This window comes from Callionymus lyra, chromosome 8 (genome assembly GCF_982586985.1).
Source record: "Callionymus lyra chromosome 8, fCalLyr1.hap1.1, whole genome shotgun sequence".
In the NCBI taxonomy this organism is placed as follows: Eukaryota; Metazoa; Chordata; class Actinopteri; order Syngnathiformes; family Callionymidae; genus Callionymus; species Callionymus lyra.
In genome coordinates this window covers 11,134,777-11,149,714 of record NC_141825.1, presented here as the reverse complement: position 1 = coordinate 11,149,714, position 14,938 = coordinate 11,134,777, and the positions used below count along the sequence as shown (strand labels likewise).

Here is a 14,938-nt window from a genome sequence, read left to right as displayed (position 1 = left end):
TGAAATACTGGGAACCAGTAGTTCTCCCGAATATTTTCCAAGCATACACAAGTCATTTCTTTAAGCTGACCTTTTGTAAGTAATTTATATTTGTAGAGTGCTTTTCTAGACCAGGGTCACAAAGTGCTTAAACAATGTATATATGTATATATATATATATATATATATATATATATGGTGTAATTCTCAAATGGAGTGTAACTTAAAAAAAAGGAAAACTGAAGAAAATCATTAAACTCAGAAAAATGGTGTATATAATCGATGTGTTTTTGTTATCTAGTTTAGACTATTGTAACAGTTTATTTTCGTGTCTAAACAAGAAGGGGATGTATGGCCTGCAGTTGATACAAAACTCTCCAAATTGTGTGCTGCTCTAGTAGAAGAACTCACATTTCCCCGATCCTTAAATTGGAACTGGCTGCCAGTTTCTTTCAGGATCAATATTAAATAAATATATATATATATATAATTTACATTTACTGTCAGAGCTTTTCATGGTCAGGCTCCTCCTTACATCAGTGATCTGATCTAGCCTTACACCCCAGCTCGGGCTCTGAGGTCTGTGGACCTACTATATCATCCACATGGATTGGATCAGTGGTGGGAAATTAAATTTCTTCAAAGGGACCAATATGATTTAGTTGCTGTTATAAGGGCCCATCATGAAATAAAGGAGTGAAAAGTATTAAATCAATTAATAAGTTGAAGCAAATATTCTAAAATAATTATTGTATTGTACCTACATTACCTTTAATTTTTAAATAAAAAATCTGGTATGAAACCGCTTTTATAATATTTTTACATCCAATTAAAACATTAAACAAAAACCCTATAGTCATATTTAGAGACAATAATTACGAATAGAAATAAATATGAAGTAAAATAGTTAGTTTCAACGTATGCACCTGGTGGGACAAAATTATTCATCACGCATTGTAAATGAATTAAAAAAAAAACTGACTTGTAATTAATGTTATTTGTATTAAGATGCAACTATTTATATTTATAGAGCGCGTTTCTAGACCAGGGTCATAAAGCGCTTAAACAATAAAAAAAAAAAAGTATATATATACTAAAAAGATCAAGATAACACCAAGAACAACACAGGAGTCCCAGAAAATGTATATCTACTGTCATGGAATGACCCATACAATTATTATTTTTTTTTTTTATGTAAAAAAAAACCCAATTACAAATGAAACTACTTTTACTTTTCCTGATTCAAAAACTGTGAAACCTTATTTCACTATTTAAAGTAAAAATTGAGCCTAAGTTTAAACAACATTGACGCAACTTAAAAACGTGATTTATTAAACTACATTTGACAGTGTCCTTCTACAAATGAAGTTCGTAAACCAAAGTAAAAAAAATAAATCTTAATTTACTCTGAGGTTCAACTTAATGACCTGACACACACACACGAGAGACGCTCCAGCAACAACAAAGTGGGGGCGTCGTCCCACGCATCTCCCCGGCTCTCCTGATTGGCCGAGCGCGCCGCCACTCACCCCCCGCAGCACAGACGCACCGACGCGCAGACGCGCAGCAGCTCCACAGTAGCTCGTCTGCAGGAGACGCGAGGAGAGACCCGTGCGCGCCTCACCTCCTCACACCGCGAGCGAGGGAGGGAGAACCCGAGGGAAGGCGTGTGGACTTTAAACCCCCGAGACTCAGAAGGGGCGACTTTTGGAAGGGAGTGTTTTTTTGACCCGCATTCCATTCATCAAGTCGCCGCTTTTTTTTATTTTTTTTTTATTTTTATTTTATTAAATTCCACGCAGAATCGTCATGTCATCGTCCGGTAAAGACAACAGCGGCGCCCAACATGCCAATTATGTGGGACCTTATCGCCTGGAGAAGACGCTGGGAAAGGGCCAGACAGGTGAGTTTTGACTTTTTTTTTTTTTTTTTTTCCTGCGACTTCTATTCCGGGCGGCAGGTGACCGCTTACTTGAAACACCTGCCGGGGCTCTAGGGGAGGTCAGCGAGGAGGAGGAGGAGGAGGAGGAGGGTTGATGGTTCTCTTCCACACTCCTACTCAAAAAAACATTCGCGACCAGTGTTGGCGAAAATGAACTTTTTTTTTTGCCAGGGTGTCCAGATTCCAGTGACCGAGCGTGTCCTGAGCACAGCGCCCGTTAATCCCGATTTGCCTGATACATTGATCTATTCTTAGTCTGCAGGCAGGCACTCGGTCCTCCTATAGGCTCTCTCTGTGCAGTACGTGGGTGTCCTCCTTCACGCGTGGAGCAGGGATGAGGGGGTCCCGCTTTTTATTTGTGGAAAAAAAAGGGCTGGTGACCCCCGCACTCATCGATGTAAACACATAGGCAGAGATGACTCTGCAGCTTTGACTTTCCTCTGCATCTGCTCCGTTTTTTGATTCTTGTCTGGAGTACTAGGACTGGTCAGTGGAACCTGAGGCAGGAGTGATGCTGCAGGAATCTTCCATCGTTCTCTTGATAAACTGTCACAATTCTTGCTCCAACAATTACTCACTAAAAGCATTTATCAACTCTAAAATACCGGTTGTTACTCCAGAATATTTGTGTTGTTTATGTGACAACCTGTGGAGCTCAGTGGACACCATGAGTGGGGGGTCACTCCAATAAACCATTTACACATCTAAAAAAAAAAGAAGTAAATTGTGGAAAATGTTTCTCTACTTAAGGCACCACATTCAGAATTTTCTATTGAATGTGAATTTGGTGACACTTTTAAAAAATTTAAATGAATGTTTTGACATCCGAATTTAATACTATAAGTTAAAAGTTTGATCGATTTTTACATCATCATTTGGCATCAGTAACGTGGCCTGTGGTCCGATTGTTTCCACAAGAATTTTAAACACGAATCATATTTTCATAAAAAAAAGAAAACGTTTATTTTCGGTCAATGACTACCTTGTTAGTTAGCTGGGAACAATAAGTGTTTGCGTCATTTCTTGGTTTGTCCATGAATCATTTTGTCTTAAACTATCAATATTTGGGCTTTTATAAAAATTTCTGAATGAGTTGCCTCTTGTTAAGATGACCCCGCTTAACTTCAAAATTTTGCACATCCATGAGGTGTTGAATTCTTTCTTCACAATACACTTCATGTTTCAGGTAGTGATGAAGCTTCATGAAGCAGTGTCGTTATATTCAGAGTCCACTAGATGGTGGTCTCTGCACTATTTCCCTTTGTTTTGAACATCATTTTTTAAAACTGATGGCGCCACCTACTGACCTCTAAACAACATGACACTGTTTCATCAGACCATCACTAGTTACAGGGTCGTACCGACACCTTAGAGTATCTGTAGATACTACCAATAATAGTGAAAAGCTAAGCTAGCAAGTTATGCAATTGTTGGAAATTTCCATCATTTTTAGATTTTAGTGAAACAAAATCTGTCTTAAATTTCTATCATTTTTTTAAAGGGGGTGTTAAAGTTAAGAGTAGACAGAACATGCAAGTGTTATGGGGTGGTATGGAAAATTGGGCTTGAATCATGATTTTTGAATTGATTTTATTTTTATCGAAAATTGTACTTTTATTTGAAAAATACTACTGAATAGTTAATTCATGCTTATTAACTGTCTTAATGATTATTGGATGAAAGGCAGTTTTCTGAGGTTTCCTCAATTTTTGGTGAATATTTTCACAATCGTATCCCAAAAGCCTATTGGATCTTAAAGAATGTGTTGGAATTCTTATGTTGGATCAAAGAAAAAATGATGAAAGACAGAAGGAAAAAAAATCATCGTTATCACCATTTTTGAAATCCATTTGTATTCATTTATAACTTCGGAGTCATCAGCTACTCGTCCGGTTAAACTAGTTTCCATGACGAACTGGCGCTCGGCTCAAAGTAGTTGCATTTAGAAACAGGGCTCTTGCACCGGCGCTGCATCACTGAACCCGTTTCATGTCCACGTCTAAATTCCACAGCGTGTTCCCCCTCACGCGTTCTCTTGTTCCTGCAATATCCCTCTCCTGTTGTGCTGGAATCCAAACGCTGCCGACTATGTTTCCATGACAAATTAATGACAAATGCAATATTCAAAACATCCCCTTTTCTCATCCGACTCCCCTGCTACTCGTAATCATTTGAATTTCAAGGAGGATTTCTCACTCGCAGAACAGTCTCGCCTCTCCTCCAGTCCGCTCTCAGGAGTGTCTAATGGCTGTTTATGGTGATACAGAGCAGACCCTGTGGTCTCCTGTGTGCAGACCTTAATGATGTGATGTGGCGGAGATTATCCGCGGCTCATGACGTATTTATGTCGGTGCTCAGGTGGATTCTTTTGGACTTGCATAAGCATTCATCAGCGAAAGCTCCTGAAAATTATCCGCTCTTGAATCTTTTCATTTGCCAAATATCCGTTGGAGGTTTTGGGTCGAGGAAAGCTTCTGTGTAGTGGTCAGTCCGGGTTTTCACGAACTAAACAAACTATCTATTAATAACAATTTTAGTAGTTTAGCTATTACTGAGTTGACGCAAAGTGCAACCGACACATTCATTTAGCTTCAATAGACGGTACAATGGTCAACAACAAACTTACGTTTTTTTTTTCCTTAAAGTACTAGGAACATTTTTTCATAATTTATGATAAATTGGCATCTGTAGATGGCGAAAAAAATGAAATGAATGCAATTTCTGTCCGGGTTGAGGCTGGGTATCGAGCTTAGGTTCTTTTGTGGTACAGACCAAAATTCTTCGGTAGTATCGAAACATGCTTCGTCTTTTGATGCCAATTTTCTTGAAAGTATCATCAAAACTTGATAAAGTGTGGATTTTTCTGAAGAAAAAAACTGACAGTGACAGTCAGTAAACATTGGATTAATTCGTCATAATGTGTTCTTTTGAACTGGAGATTATTTATTTTGAGTGGAAATTCACCCAACCTGAAAAAATGTAATTGAGTATTTGTACTATGCGTCATATAATTGTCCTATAGTTAGAATTGATCTAATAAAATTGGTATTGAAAAAAGACTTAAGGAAGTAATCAGCTCTAGTCCTAGTTGAGCTTTATATACAAGCTCATATATATTTAATATAAAACCTCTTTTATCGATGTGAAAGTCAATAAATGAAAAAAACAAAACAAAAGGTTGTGCGTTCGATTGTTAGCAGAACATCATTGATTAGCAAAGAAGCTTATTGGTTTAATTGTCTGTTAATCAATACCAGCTTGTTAGCTGGTTTTGTCTACAAGATCTTTGGATGTCATCATTAGGTTCAGGATCCATCATCTCGACGACTCGTCAGTAAGGTTGCTCACGAAACCATCATCTGGAATAACCTAAAGAAATACTTCTGTGGGCTTCTATTACTTCATTTAGAGTTGATCTTATACTAAGTTATTGCTCGAGATCTTGTTCCAAATCCGACCAAGCGCCCTCTTTATTTGTCTTCCACTTAACTTCAGTGCAAAAGCAACGACCATTAATTCACTTTGTCAATGGGTTTTATGATCATGTCTTTGAAATGATTGGAACATTGTGTATTTCCTGTGGTTTAAAAAAAAATTAATTTGGACTCTGGGCGTCTCAAGTCGAAAATCCATTCCAGGCCCATTGAGATTAATGACAGAGCATAATATCCCATTCACCCATTTACAATTTGTTAATCTGTCAGATCCCTTTCCCAGGCCCCATCTGAAAGGCTAGCTCTGGCAACTGTCGACGGGCTGATGGGCCGGACGGCGTCGTTGAGTGGCGTCCGGGACCTTCCACTGGAAACAAATCTCCCCTGATCCCTCCCGGACCGCCATTGGCCGGTATTTTTAGAAGGGGGAGAATACGGAAGTCCCTCTGGTTGATCTGGCCGTCCTGCTCGGAAGAGAGCGGTGCTGTTCCCTGTTCATTAAGTGATTAGGCCTCGTCCTGACACACACACGGCCAACAAAGTGCTTCTGGTTTGGCTTCCTGATTTAATCCTCTACGCGGCTAAAGTCATCAGCACCCTTACTCACAGTCTCACGTGGCCTAGAGGTTGCGAGGTGGGTGGGGGGGACTGGTCAGTGCTTAGCTATGTAGCTCCGTCTAATGACCTTGTAAACCCAGAAGCATGATGCAGGTTTTTGCTCGTGGAAGCGTCTTAACTATGATTATTTACATCGCATTGTAAACCCCCAAATTAAGGGTTTTCTACTTTTCACCAAGACAAACACACCAGAGTTACTCTAGCAATGAACTTGATCCATCTTTGAAAGTAGTCATGGTGGTCATGTCCATCCTCTTGTCTCAGTGTTTCCCACAGTCAGCCGATAGTGCAGTCAATTGAATGCCCATCTAATCGTACCAGCCATTCATATGGCCACTACACTTGCCCCCCCCCCAGTTGGTATAGACGTTCTAAGATCTCAATGTTGGTCAACCCAGAGAGCCCATGTTCTACTTCCCCTAAGTCAAGTTTAACAAACTATTTTTCGCATCTTAAAGGTGCCTAATCAAGCACAACTTTCGCGTAGGGTACGATCCTACCGGCCCTAATAAGTGGGTGATATGTATGTATGTATGTATAAAGCGAACAATCGATGTATTCGAAAAGAAAAAACTCACACCATTCCTAATGTCTTTTAAAACATCCATGAATCTTGTTATTAAAGGGCACCTAATGTGAAAACCCAACTTTCCTGACTTATACACATGTTGTAAATGTTGAAGTCGTCCTCTTGAAGATGCAGTAGTTCATTCACATACATGTTGATCGTGAAACAAAAATTGATGTAAACATGGAGTTTCAGGGGTGAGTTTGAAATTTATGAGAGTCCTTGAATGCAACTCGTGTTTTTGTGTCCAATCAGAGCGGAGTGGGCGTGGTTGTTTGGAAGAGACTTGCCAAAACGGCGCATTTTAAGTGGGCGGGACTTAAGCGTATTTTCTAATGTAAATATCTTTATTAAAGGAGAGTTTAGTGCAAAAAGAAACATACTGATGAGTATAATAGAGGTCGGAGAACAATTGAAGAGACACTTAAATCGACACATTAGGTGCCCTTTAACCTACATGTTTTCCTTCTACCTTGTACTTCCATTTCTAACATTCTTTTCCAACATGTCCTTTGTAAGTACGTAACCATGTTTGCTCTGTAACATCTACCGATGGCCAGCAACTTTAAACTATTAAATAACTTAAGCTTATTTGAAATTCCAAAACTAAAGTTTTTGCGAGCACCCCAAGATATACAGTACTTTCACCTTGAAAAAAATCCTTCTTTGTCATTGATTGTCTCAGAAATGGGATTTGCCTCATCTCCTCCTCCACAACTGTATTTCTTCAGACCTCAATCTATATTACTTTTTTCTCCCCCAAGTGGTGTTTATTTTTCTACAGTTCCTGCACATTTGCTCAAGTGTTCAGTGGGTCCTGATGGACTCCGTGGATAAGGCGTGTCTGCATGGCTGGGTACTGATTGGGGCTGAACCCACAGAAGCATAGAGGCCACATTTGAGCCGCTGACAGAGTTATTGTGTTTGATAACTCAGGTGTAGGTCCTGGACCATATGGTGCCCAAGTGGGAATATGTCAACAGCTGGGTCCTGACTGCCAGACCAGCAGCAATTCATCATTCTGAGAAACAAGTTCTTAACAAGAAAAAGGAAGTGATGATGAGGTTTTTCCTGGCGCTTTGTAATGTTCTGTCAGATTTGAGTGTGTTTCAAAGCTTTATTTGACAAAGCTTAAGATTGTGGATTAGTTGTTGGTTTTTTTTTTGCCTGGTACGAGTAACAAGCCCGACTCACTTCTGTTTTCTAATAAGTCAAATCCTTGATTTGCATTCACTTTGTTCCTGAAGGCTGTTGATTAGCGTCATAGAGGTCTATTGTTTAGAGTTCCTGTTAATCCACTATAAATCCTTGTTTTCGCAAGCCTCCATTATCCAGAGGCTGAGACTCGGAGGTTGCTGCGTAGGCCCCCTTGATCCAGTGATTGACATTGGGAGGGTTAAAATCATCTGCTTCAGGGCTTCTCATATTGACCGTTCATCTGTTAAACTTCTCCCTCTGATGTCTTTTATTTCACCCCGTCCAGCCATTGATGAGTTCTCAACAGGATTTAAGAGTCTTTCCGAATAGTTGCGCTCCTTCTTTTTAGTATTGCAGTCTCGGGTTGTGTTTCACACTTTAGGGTCTGGATCGCTGATACACGGCATGTTAATGTGAAACTGTTAATTTGACGTTGACTGATAGCTGGTGGGCAGGGGGTGGTTTATTTGGATCAATAAGCACTCTCAAAGATTTCCTGTCCAGTGGAGTGGATCCATAGTGTTTCGCGGCACATGATATTCCTGACGATGACAAGTGGCGAGGGAACGCTCACTCGATGCCGTCAATGAAAAGCCACTTTGTGTGCATGCCTAAACGTGTGTTTACGTGGTAAGGTAAGGTAAGGTAAGGTAAAACTTTATTGATCCCTCAGGAGGTCTCCTTTGGGAAATTGTTTTTTTACAATAGCCAGCAATTTTTCATAAACAATAAAAAATAATACATAAAAAATAAAATAAGAAGAACATAAAGAGGAAGAACAAGATGACACAATCTAAGTCTAAAGACAAAGACAAAGAACATAGGTCAAGGAAAGAAAAACAACAAAGACAAAGATACAAAGACTAACATGGAACAGAACATCCAGATACTCTCACTCCACTCCTGCCCCCGAACTCAGAATTGTACAATTTAATAGCCCGAGGGATGAATGAGTCCCTGAGTCTATTTGTTTTGCACCTGGGTAGGAGCATTCGTGCACTCATTCTGCTTCTCTGCTCACTGATGACAGTGCTGAGAGGATGACTGTCATCGTCCATGATGGACAGTAGTTTGTTCAATGATCTCCTCTCAGCAACTGTCACCAGTGAGTCCAGCTTCATTCCAACCACAGAACCAGCCCTCCTGATCAACCTGTCCAACCTGTTGACACTCCTCTTGGACACATTTCCACCCCAACACACCACAGCATAAACGTGTGTTTACGTGGTACACGATGTGTGTCACAACCACCTGTGTGTGGTACAGGGGGAAATCCCGGGAGCCATGTTTTCGTTTTTTTTTCTGCTCGACCTCAGTTCTCAATCACTACACATGACTACTTCGGACAAATAATAACACCAGCTTTGACATGGAGCGGTCAACATGGAGATATTGATGTAGACCTGTCGCTCCAATGTGGTCGGACCATCACACCAATATTTTTAACATTAAAATGACAGAAATGGTGGCGCAGTGGTTGGCACGATCTCCTTACAGGTTTCAGGTTCGCTTCCAGTTTGGAGGGAGGCAACTTTCTCTGTGTGGTTTGTATGTTTTCTTTGTGTTGCGTGGGTTTACGCCGGGCACTCCGGTTTCCTCCCACAGTCCAAAAACATAGAGAGGTTAATGAGATCTTCCTAGAAATTGAGTGTATTTGTGACTGGTTGTACTGGCGTCCTGTCCAGGGTGTCCCCAGCCTCTCGCTCAGCGAAACTGGGATAGACTCCAGTTCCCCGTGACCCTCGAAAGTGGCAGCGAACAATGAATGAAAACATCTTCTAATATAGAACTTATCTTGCGCTATTCTTTTTGTTGTATGTTCCTTCTCCTGACTTAAACCCCGGACCTCGGCAACTAAGACATGGTGAAGACCCTGGGGGTGACAATCACTGTCCCTCTTGGAAAACGAAACTGAAATATGCAACATCGACCTGATTTTAACAATCGCACAAGAGGCCACGATTGATTTGCAGTGTGATTGAAATGCACATTTACAACAGGAAGTATAAATCTGATGTAATATTGTCTTTGGAGGCTCGACCTATTTCGACGCTCTCCCTGTTTTTTCTCCTATACTTAAGACGCAGATCCTTTCCTCCAAGATCAGATTAAATCATTTATCTTCCTTATCTTATCTAAAATACTGTTGTTATAGGTAAAGATATCAACAGAAACATCAACGGCCCTTGACTTTGATACATTGGCGATGGACGTTCATTTAATTGATTAAGCTTTAATTGTGAATCCAAATTTTAAAAGTCTTAACACAAACATAAACTTGTCTGCTCTATAATCTATATTAAAATTAGACTTGCAGGGAAAACTTTGCTTCCGATACCTTATGGTTTGACATGTATATCTTGGTGTGACAACAATTTCTATTATGGTTACGATTGTTACCGTTGGCGTTTATCAGGTCAAGTTCATTCTAAAGGTTACTCGCATGGAAATCCACATCTTAAACCCTTTTTGCGAGCGCAGGTTCAATTTCATCCGGCGTTATATAACAATGATGTTCTGTCGTTTACTGGGACACTCCTCTCATCAGCCTCTTCTCTCCGTCCCCCCCTTCTCCGTCCCTCCTCAAGTCTTCAACAGGGAATCAGCCATGTGGTAAATCAGACAAGACCTTGGTGGAATTGCATCGATTGGGAGGAATGCATGTAGCCAACGATTTTCAGAGATTAATGAGGAGGAAATAGGTGGAGAACCAGAGGGGACACGAGGCAAGGGACAAATACGAGATGGGGGGGCAGTGAGGGAACCAGAAGACCAACCTTGAATTGGAGAGCATAAAGAGGTCTTGATTGTTCCGACTGTAGTGGAGGTTATTAATTAAAGGGATGTATTGATTATTTTTATGACTCCCTCCTACCCCGTGATTTAATCTCTCAATGGATGACCTCCGGGAAGAAGAGGACCAGGCCATTATGTGCACGTGTCCTTAAAATAAAGCCTTCCCTTGAGTCAGGGTTTCACCCAACCGTCGATGGCCTGGTACCGTTACATGAGGTATACGTTACCACGCCCCGCAAATAAATATTTTTTATTTTATTGCTAATTACTGTCTGAAAGAACGATTTCCACAAAGTAGCGCAAGACTATAATTTTTTACTTTTGGTCTACTTTAAAGGGTCCTGACTGACTTGCATGTTTTAAATGTTGAAGTCTTCTCCTTCAAGATGCAGTAAGTCTTTCATCATGTCAACGTTTTGAAGTTATTACTTTATAAAGAAATCTTGGCAAACGAGAGGTTGCGAGAGCATAGTCCTTTGTGATGATAATAATGGCTTCACTCTTCATCCAGCCGGCTGTAATCACACCAAGCTTTGTTGATACAACAAGTCCCCTGGAGTTGGAGACTTCTGGGATTAATGATGCGCGGTTAGAAACCTTGATGTTTGACCAATCACAGCGGTGTGGTTTTGGTAAACAAGATTTCAACTCCAGGAAAACAGTGTTTTCAGTGGGCGGGGCTTAAGAACATTTTCTAGTTTAAATAATTCAATGAAAAGAGTTTTGTACAAACATACTGATGAGTACAATAGAGTCAAATATCTATTTAAGAGACTTAAATCAACACATAAGTTGCTCTTTAACAACAAAACAAACTGTAAACTAGCAAAAATTATAGTAACAAAACTCTTCTTGTTTTTTTTAATGCTTTTTTAAACTTAAGGTTGGCCCGGGAAAAATATTGTTGACATTACACTGATCTGTGATGTGAAAAAAGGTTGGCAACCCCTGTCTTTTAGGCCTTATTTAATAGAACAGCAGTTGATAACGGCAGTTGTATTTGTGTCAGCTTTATAGAAACGACTGTCCAATATAAAGGTACGTGGAAGACTTCTTCTATGGTTTCCCCCTCAAATGAATCTTACGTCTATATTCCCCTCTGTCAGGCTACACAGTGTGGAGAATTAGTTTAGAGTAACCGTGATGCTATGGCCCATTTTCCATCAGTTCTACCAGGACACGGTACATACACACCGCCACAGATTCATAAAAACACAATCTGTCCATCGCTTTCTCTCCGTCACTGATTCACGCGGCTGTGAAATGTGCGGTCGCCTTGTGCCATTTAGAATTTCATGGTGATAGTTTTCCTGCTCCGAGCAAAGGCACTACTTCTCTTTTCATGGCTGCTGAGCCTCGTCATATATGATTTTTTTTTCTTTTCTTTTTTTAACATGTCTGTTGGCTCTCGCTCCGATAAAATATGCATCACATTTTGTCAGCTCCAGGTTTTTGTTTTGATACATCGTGTCACAAAGTCATCTGCTCAGTTTTCATTTTGGGTTGTGCAAATATTGCAGGATTTAAACACACATGGCCTTCTTTTTTTTCTCTATTTCATATCCAGCTTGGATTAACCCTCGCCGAGCCGCCTGCCTGGCTTCGGCTGTGAGGAAAAAAAAAAAAAAAAAAAACTGGGTTGGTTGCCAAGATGGGTTGTCTGGTTGTCATGGTTTCGCTGCTTCTTGCTGGTTCCCAGTCTGCCTTCTTTAAGATAGAGCGGCGTAAACCGAAATTCTCTCTCGCTTTCCCTCGTTCTCTATCTCTCTGTGGCTGTCCTCGTTCTTCATCTCCGCTGCTCCCATTCCTACGCCCGTCTCTTTCTCAAAGTCCGCAAGTGGCTGCAATTCTGGAGTCAGCATCACAAAAGTCAGACTGTGAAATCCCTTATAGCTTTTTTTCCCCCCCTTAGTTTCTCCATCTCAGACGGCTTTATCCGTCCATGTCGACTGTGTTGTGGCGGCGAAAGTACGCCTGTGTTCCTCCACGTGCTCGACTTGCGTTCACGGATCAGACGAGGCTCGCCCTGCTCTGTGCTCTCCACTGTGGGCTGTGCTCCCATTTAAATCTGGGAGATTAGCACATGTGGGGAGCCTCGGCTTTAGCTGCTGTGGACTCAGCAAGCTTCCGACGGGGTTTGCGCTCAAATCGAGGGGAGTGCTGCTCTTATCCCTCCCTGAAAATGCTGCCCCGGCCCACTCTGCCTCATCCATTAGTAAATGCAAGGGTGGACCGGTGACCTTGACTGTGTTTTCAAAACCGACTGCGACACACTCGCGGTTTCGGGAGGAAGGTTCCGCTGATCTGACCCGCTGTGCTCGAAAACGCTCTAAATTGATCCCCGATGTCTCTGGTAAAGGTTAAGAGACTTCATTTGGGCAACATTTTCATTTTTCTGCTTTTGTTGCCGTCATTTGTTTCCACTGACTCTAAAACAACGTGTTGGATAGAGTTGAACATTTCTAGTTCATCAACCAAGACTAATAGACGCTGTAACAATTAAGTTAATCGCAAAAAAAGGATTTGAAATTCAGATTTTTCTCGGGGGAGATTGAGTCTACTTTAACTTTTACAACTTTATTGACACTACACGGTTACAGAAGAGGTGTTTGGGGTGGGGGGCTGGTTCAATCTGATCGACTTTCACAATTTGGAAATTGAACCAATGGGCCACAGTCTTAATGGTAGGGTTTGCCAATTGAGTCGTAACGCTAAAGGACGTCATTGGATTGGCCAGCTGTCAATCAAAACAGCTGATTTTCCATTATGAAAATGAAATGTTGTGAATCGAGAAACACAGGGATGCATTAGTTCGTGTACGCCATTTAAGGAGTAAATATGAAGTAAAAAACAATTTAAGTTTAGACAATTTTTATATATTATATTGTATACAGACATATTTTACTTTTACCACTAATTTCCTGCCTGAACAATCCTATCAACGTCAGTGGCTCAAGGGGATTTTTTTTTGTGGGGGAAATCCTCATGGCAAGCAATTCCTGAGGTTTCGTTACCACACAATAGTGGTTCCCAAAGCAAGATAGTATTTTCACACCCTCTTGTACGCCGTTCCAAAAAAGTCAATGTTACTTCTTCTACCAGGTTCCTACATCCCACTGTCTCTCTTTAATTGGAATTTTTGTTTAAACCCTTGTTATTTCAGGGTCAAGGTCACCCAGAGGCCTGGAATAAAATGTGTTTGTGGTATCCCTCTTGTTCCACACTTAACAACAATACTCGATATTTCGGCTAGGAGTCATTCATTTAGCATTATTGATTATTTAAACTTGATACGTCTATACACACAAATGTTACAGATCAAAACTTCCAAGACAACTTTCCACTTCATTTATGGTTCAAAGTCTCTCCTGTCGTGTGATCTGTTGTCACCTCCTAAAGTACTCAAGTCGCCTGATGTGTGAAGCTTACAAACCGATCAGATCAGCAGGATTCAAACCTCTGCGTCTCCGCGGCTGCTAACGTTGGAACAGTTGTCGTGTGTTATCAGTGAGTGAGATGAGAGAAAGCTTTTTGTTTTTTGATACCCTGTTGATCCTCTGCTGTGTTTGCTGGCTGAGAAATCAAGAAACAAAAAAAATCAAGTGATCGTGTTCAGAGCTGAATCGCCATCAGAGGACGGGTCAGCGCTTTGAGCCGGCTGCCAGATCAAATCCGCCGTCATGACTATGCATCGGGACCAAAATCGGGTACAAGCGAGTTGCAGTAGATGAGTTTGGGATGAATTCTGTATAAAGCGTCTACCCATGACTCATGCTAACTAGTACCAGTTGGACTATCCAGTTTGACGTACAGCAAGTTGCCAAGACACTACAAATTCCTTCCTTGGCCTGAGCCCCTGAACTAGTCGCCCATTTCAGATTCGTTTGCGACGTCCACAGAGGAGATGGCGGGCTCAGTCAGTGGATTGTAAAAACGATCACAAACTCTGCGGTGCTCGACACGCACACCGACGACAGTGAGGCAGTTTTTTTTTGTTTTTGAAAAGGACAAAACATCGGTGAGTGAGTCAATAATGCTACTCAAGTCATTCTCACACAGACGCACACACACACACATGGATGTCCAGTTCGACTATCTTTTTCATGGTTTTTATACACAAAAGATGTTTTTGTGAAGCTTGAGAGCAGACACTTGAAACAGGGACACCTTCAACGAAAATAACCCACAACATGAAGTCGTTTTGTTTCAAATCCTGAATGTTTCTTTTGTCTTTGTGGTGATGTAGATGTCTTAAATGGTTATGCTACACGCTAAAGCTGAAAATAAGTATAGTACCCGTCGACCAGCAATATAAAAAAAAAATGTATTCAAAAGTCTGGCTTTGAGGCCTTGATTTTTCGTTCCTTTCATTCGTTGTGGCCCTTTATCACTTAACTATCAAAC

General features: G+C 40.9%; 1 protein-coding gene across 2 annotated transcripts in view; it reads left to right on the top strand.

Annotated features, from left to right (window-relative positions):
- The first annotated feature begins 1,594 nt into the window (after positions 1 to 1,594).
- The window catches only part of brsk2a (BR serine/threonine kinase 2a), a 214,767-nt gene continuing 201,423 nt past the window's right edge, over positions 1,595 to 14,938 (top strand). For both annotated transcript variants that reach the window (XM_087796672.1, XM_087796671.1), the window contains exon 1: positions 1,595 to 1,882. In XM_087796672.1, the coding sequence (XP_087652798.1) occupies positions 1,789 to 1,882 (94 nt within the window). In that variant the 5' untranslated portion in view covers positions 1,595 to 1,788. The remainder of the gene's footprint in view (positions 1,883 to 14,938) is intronic.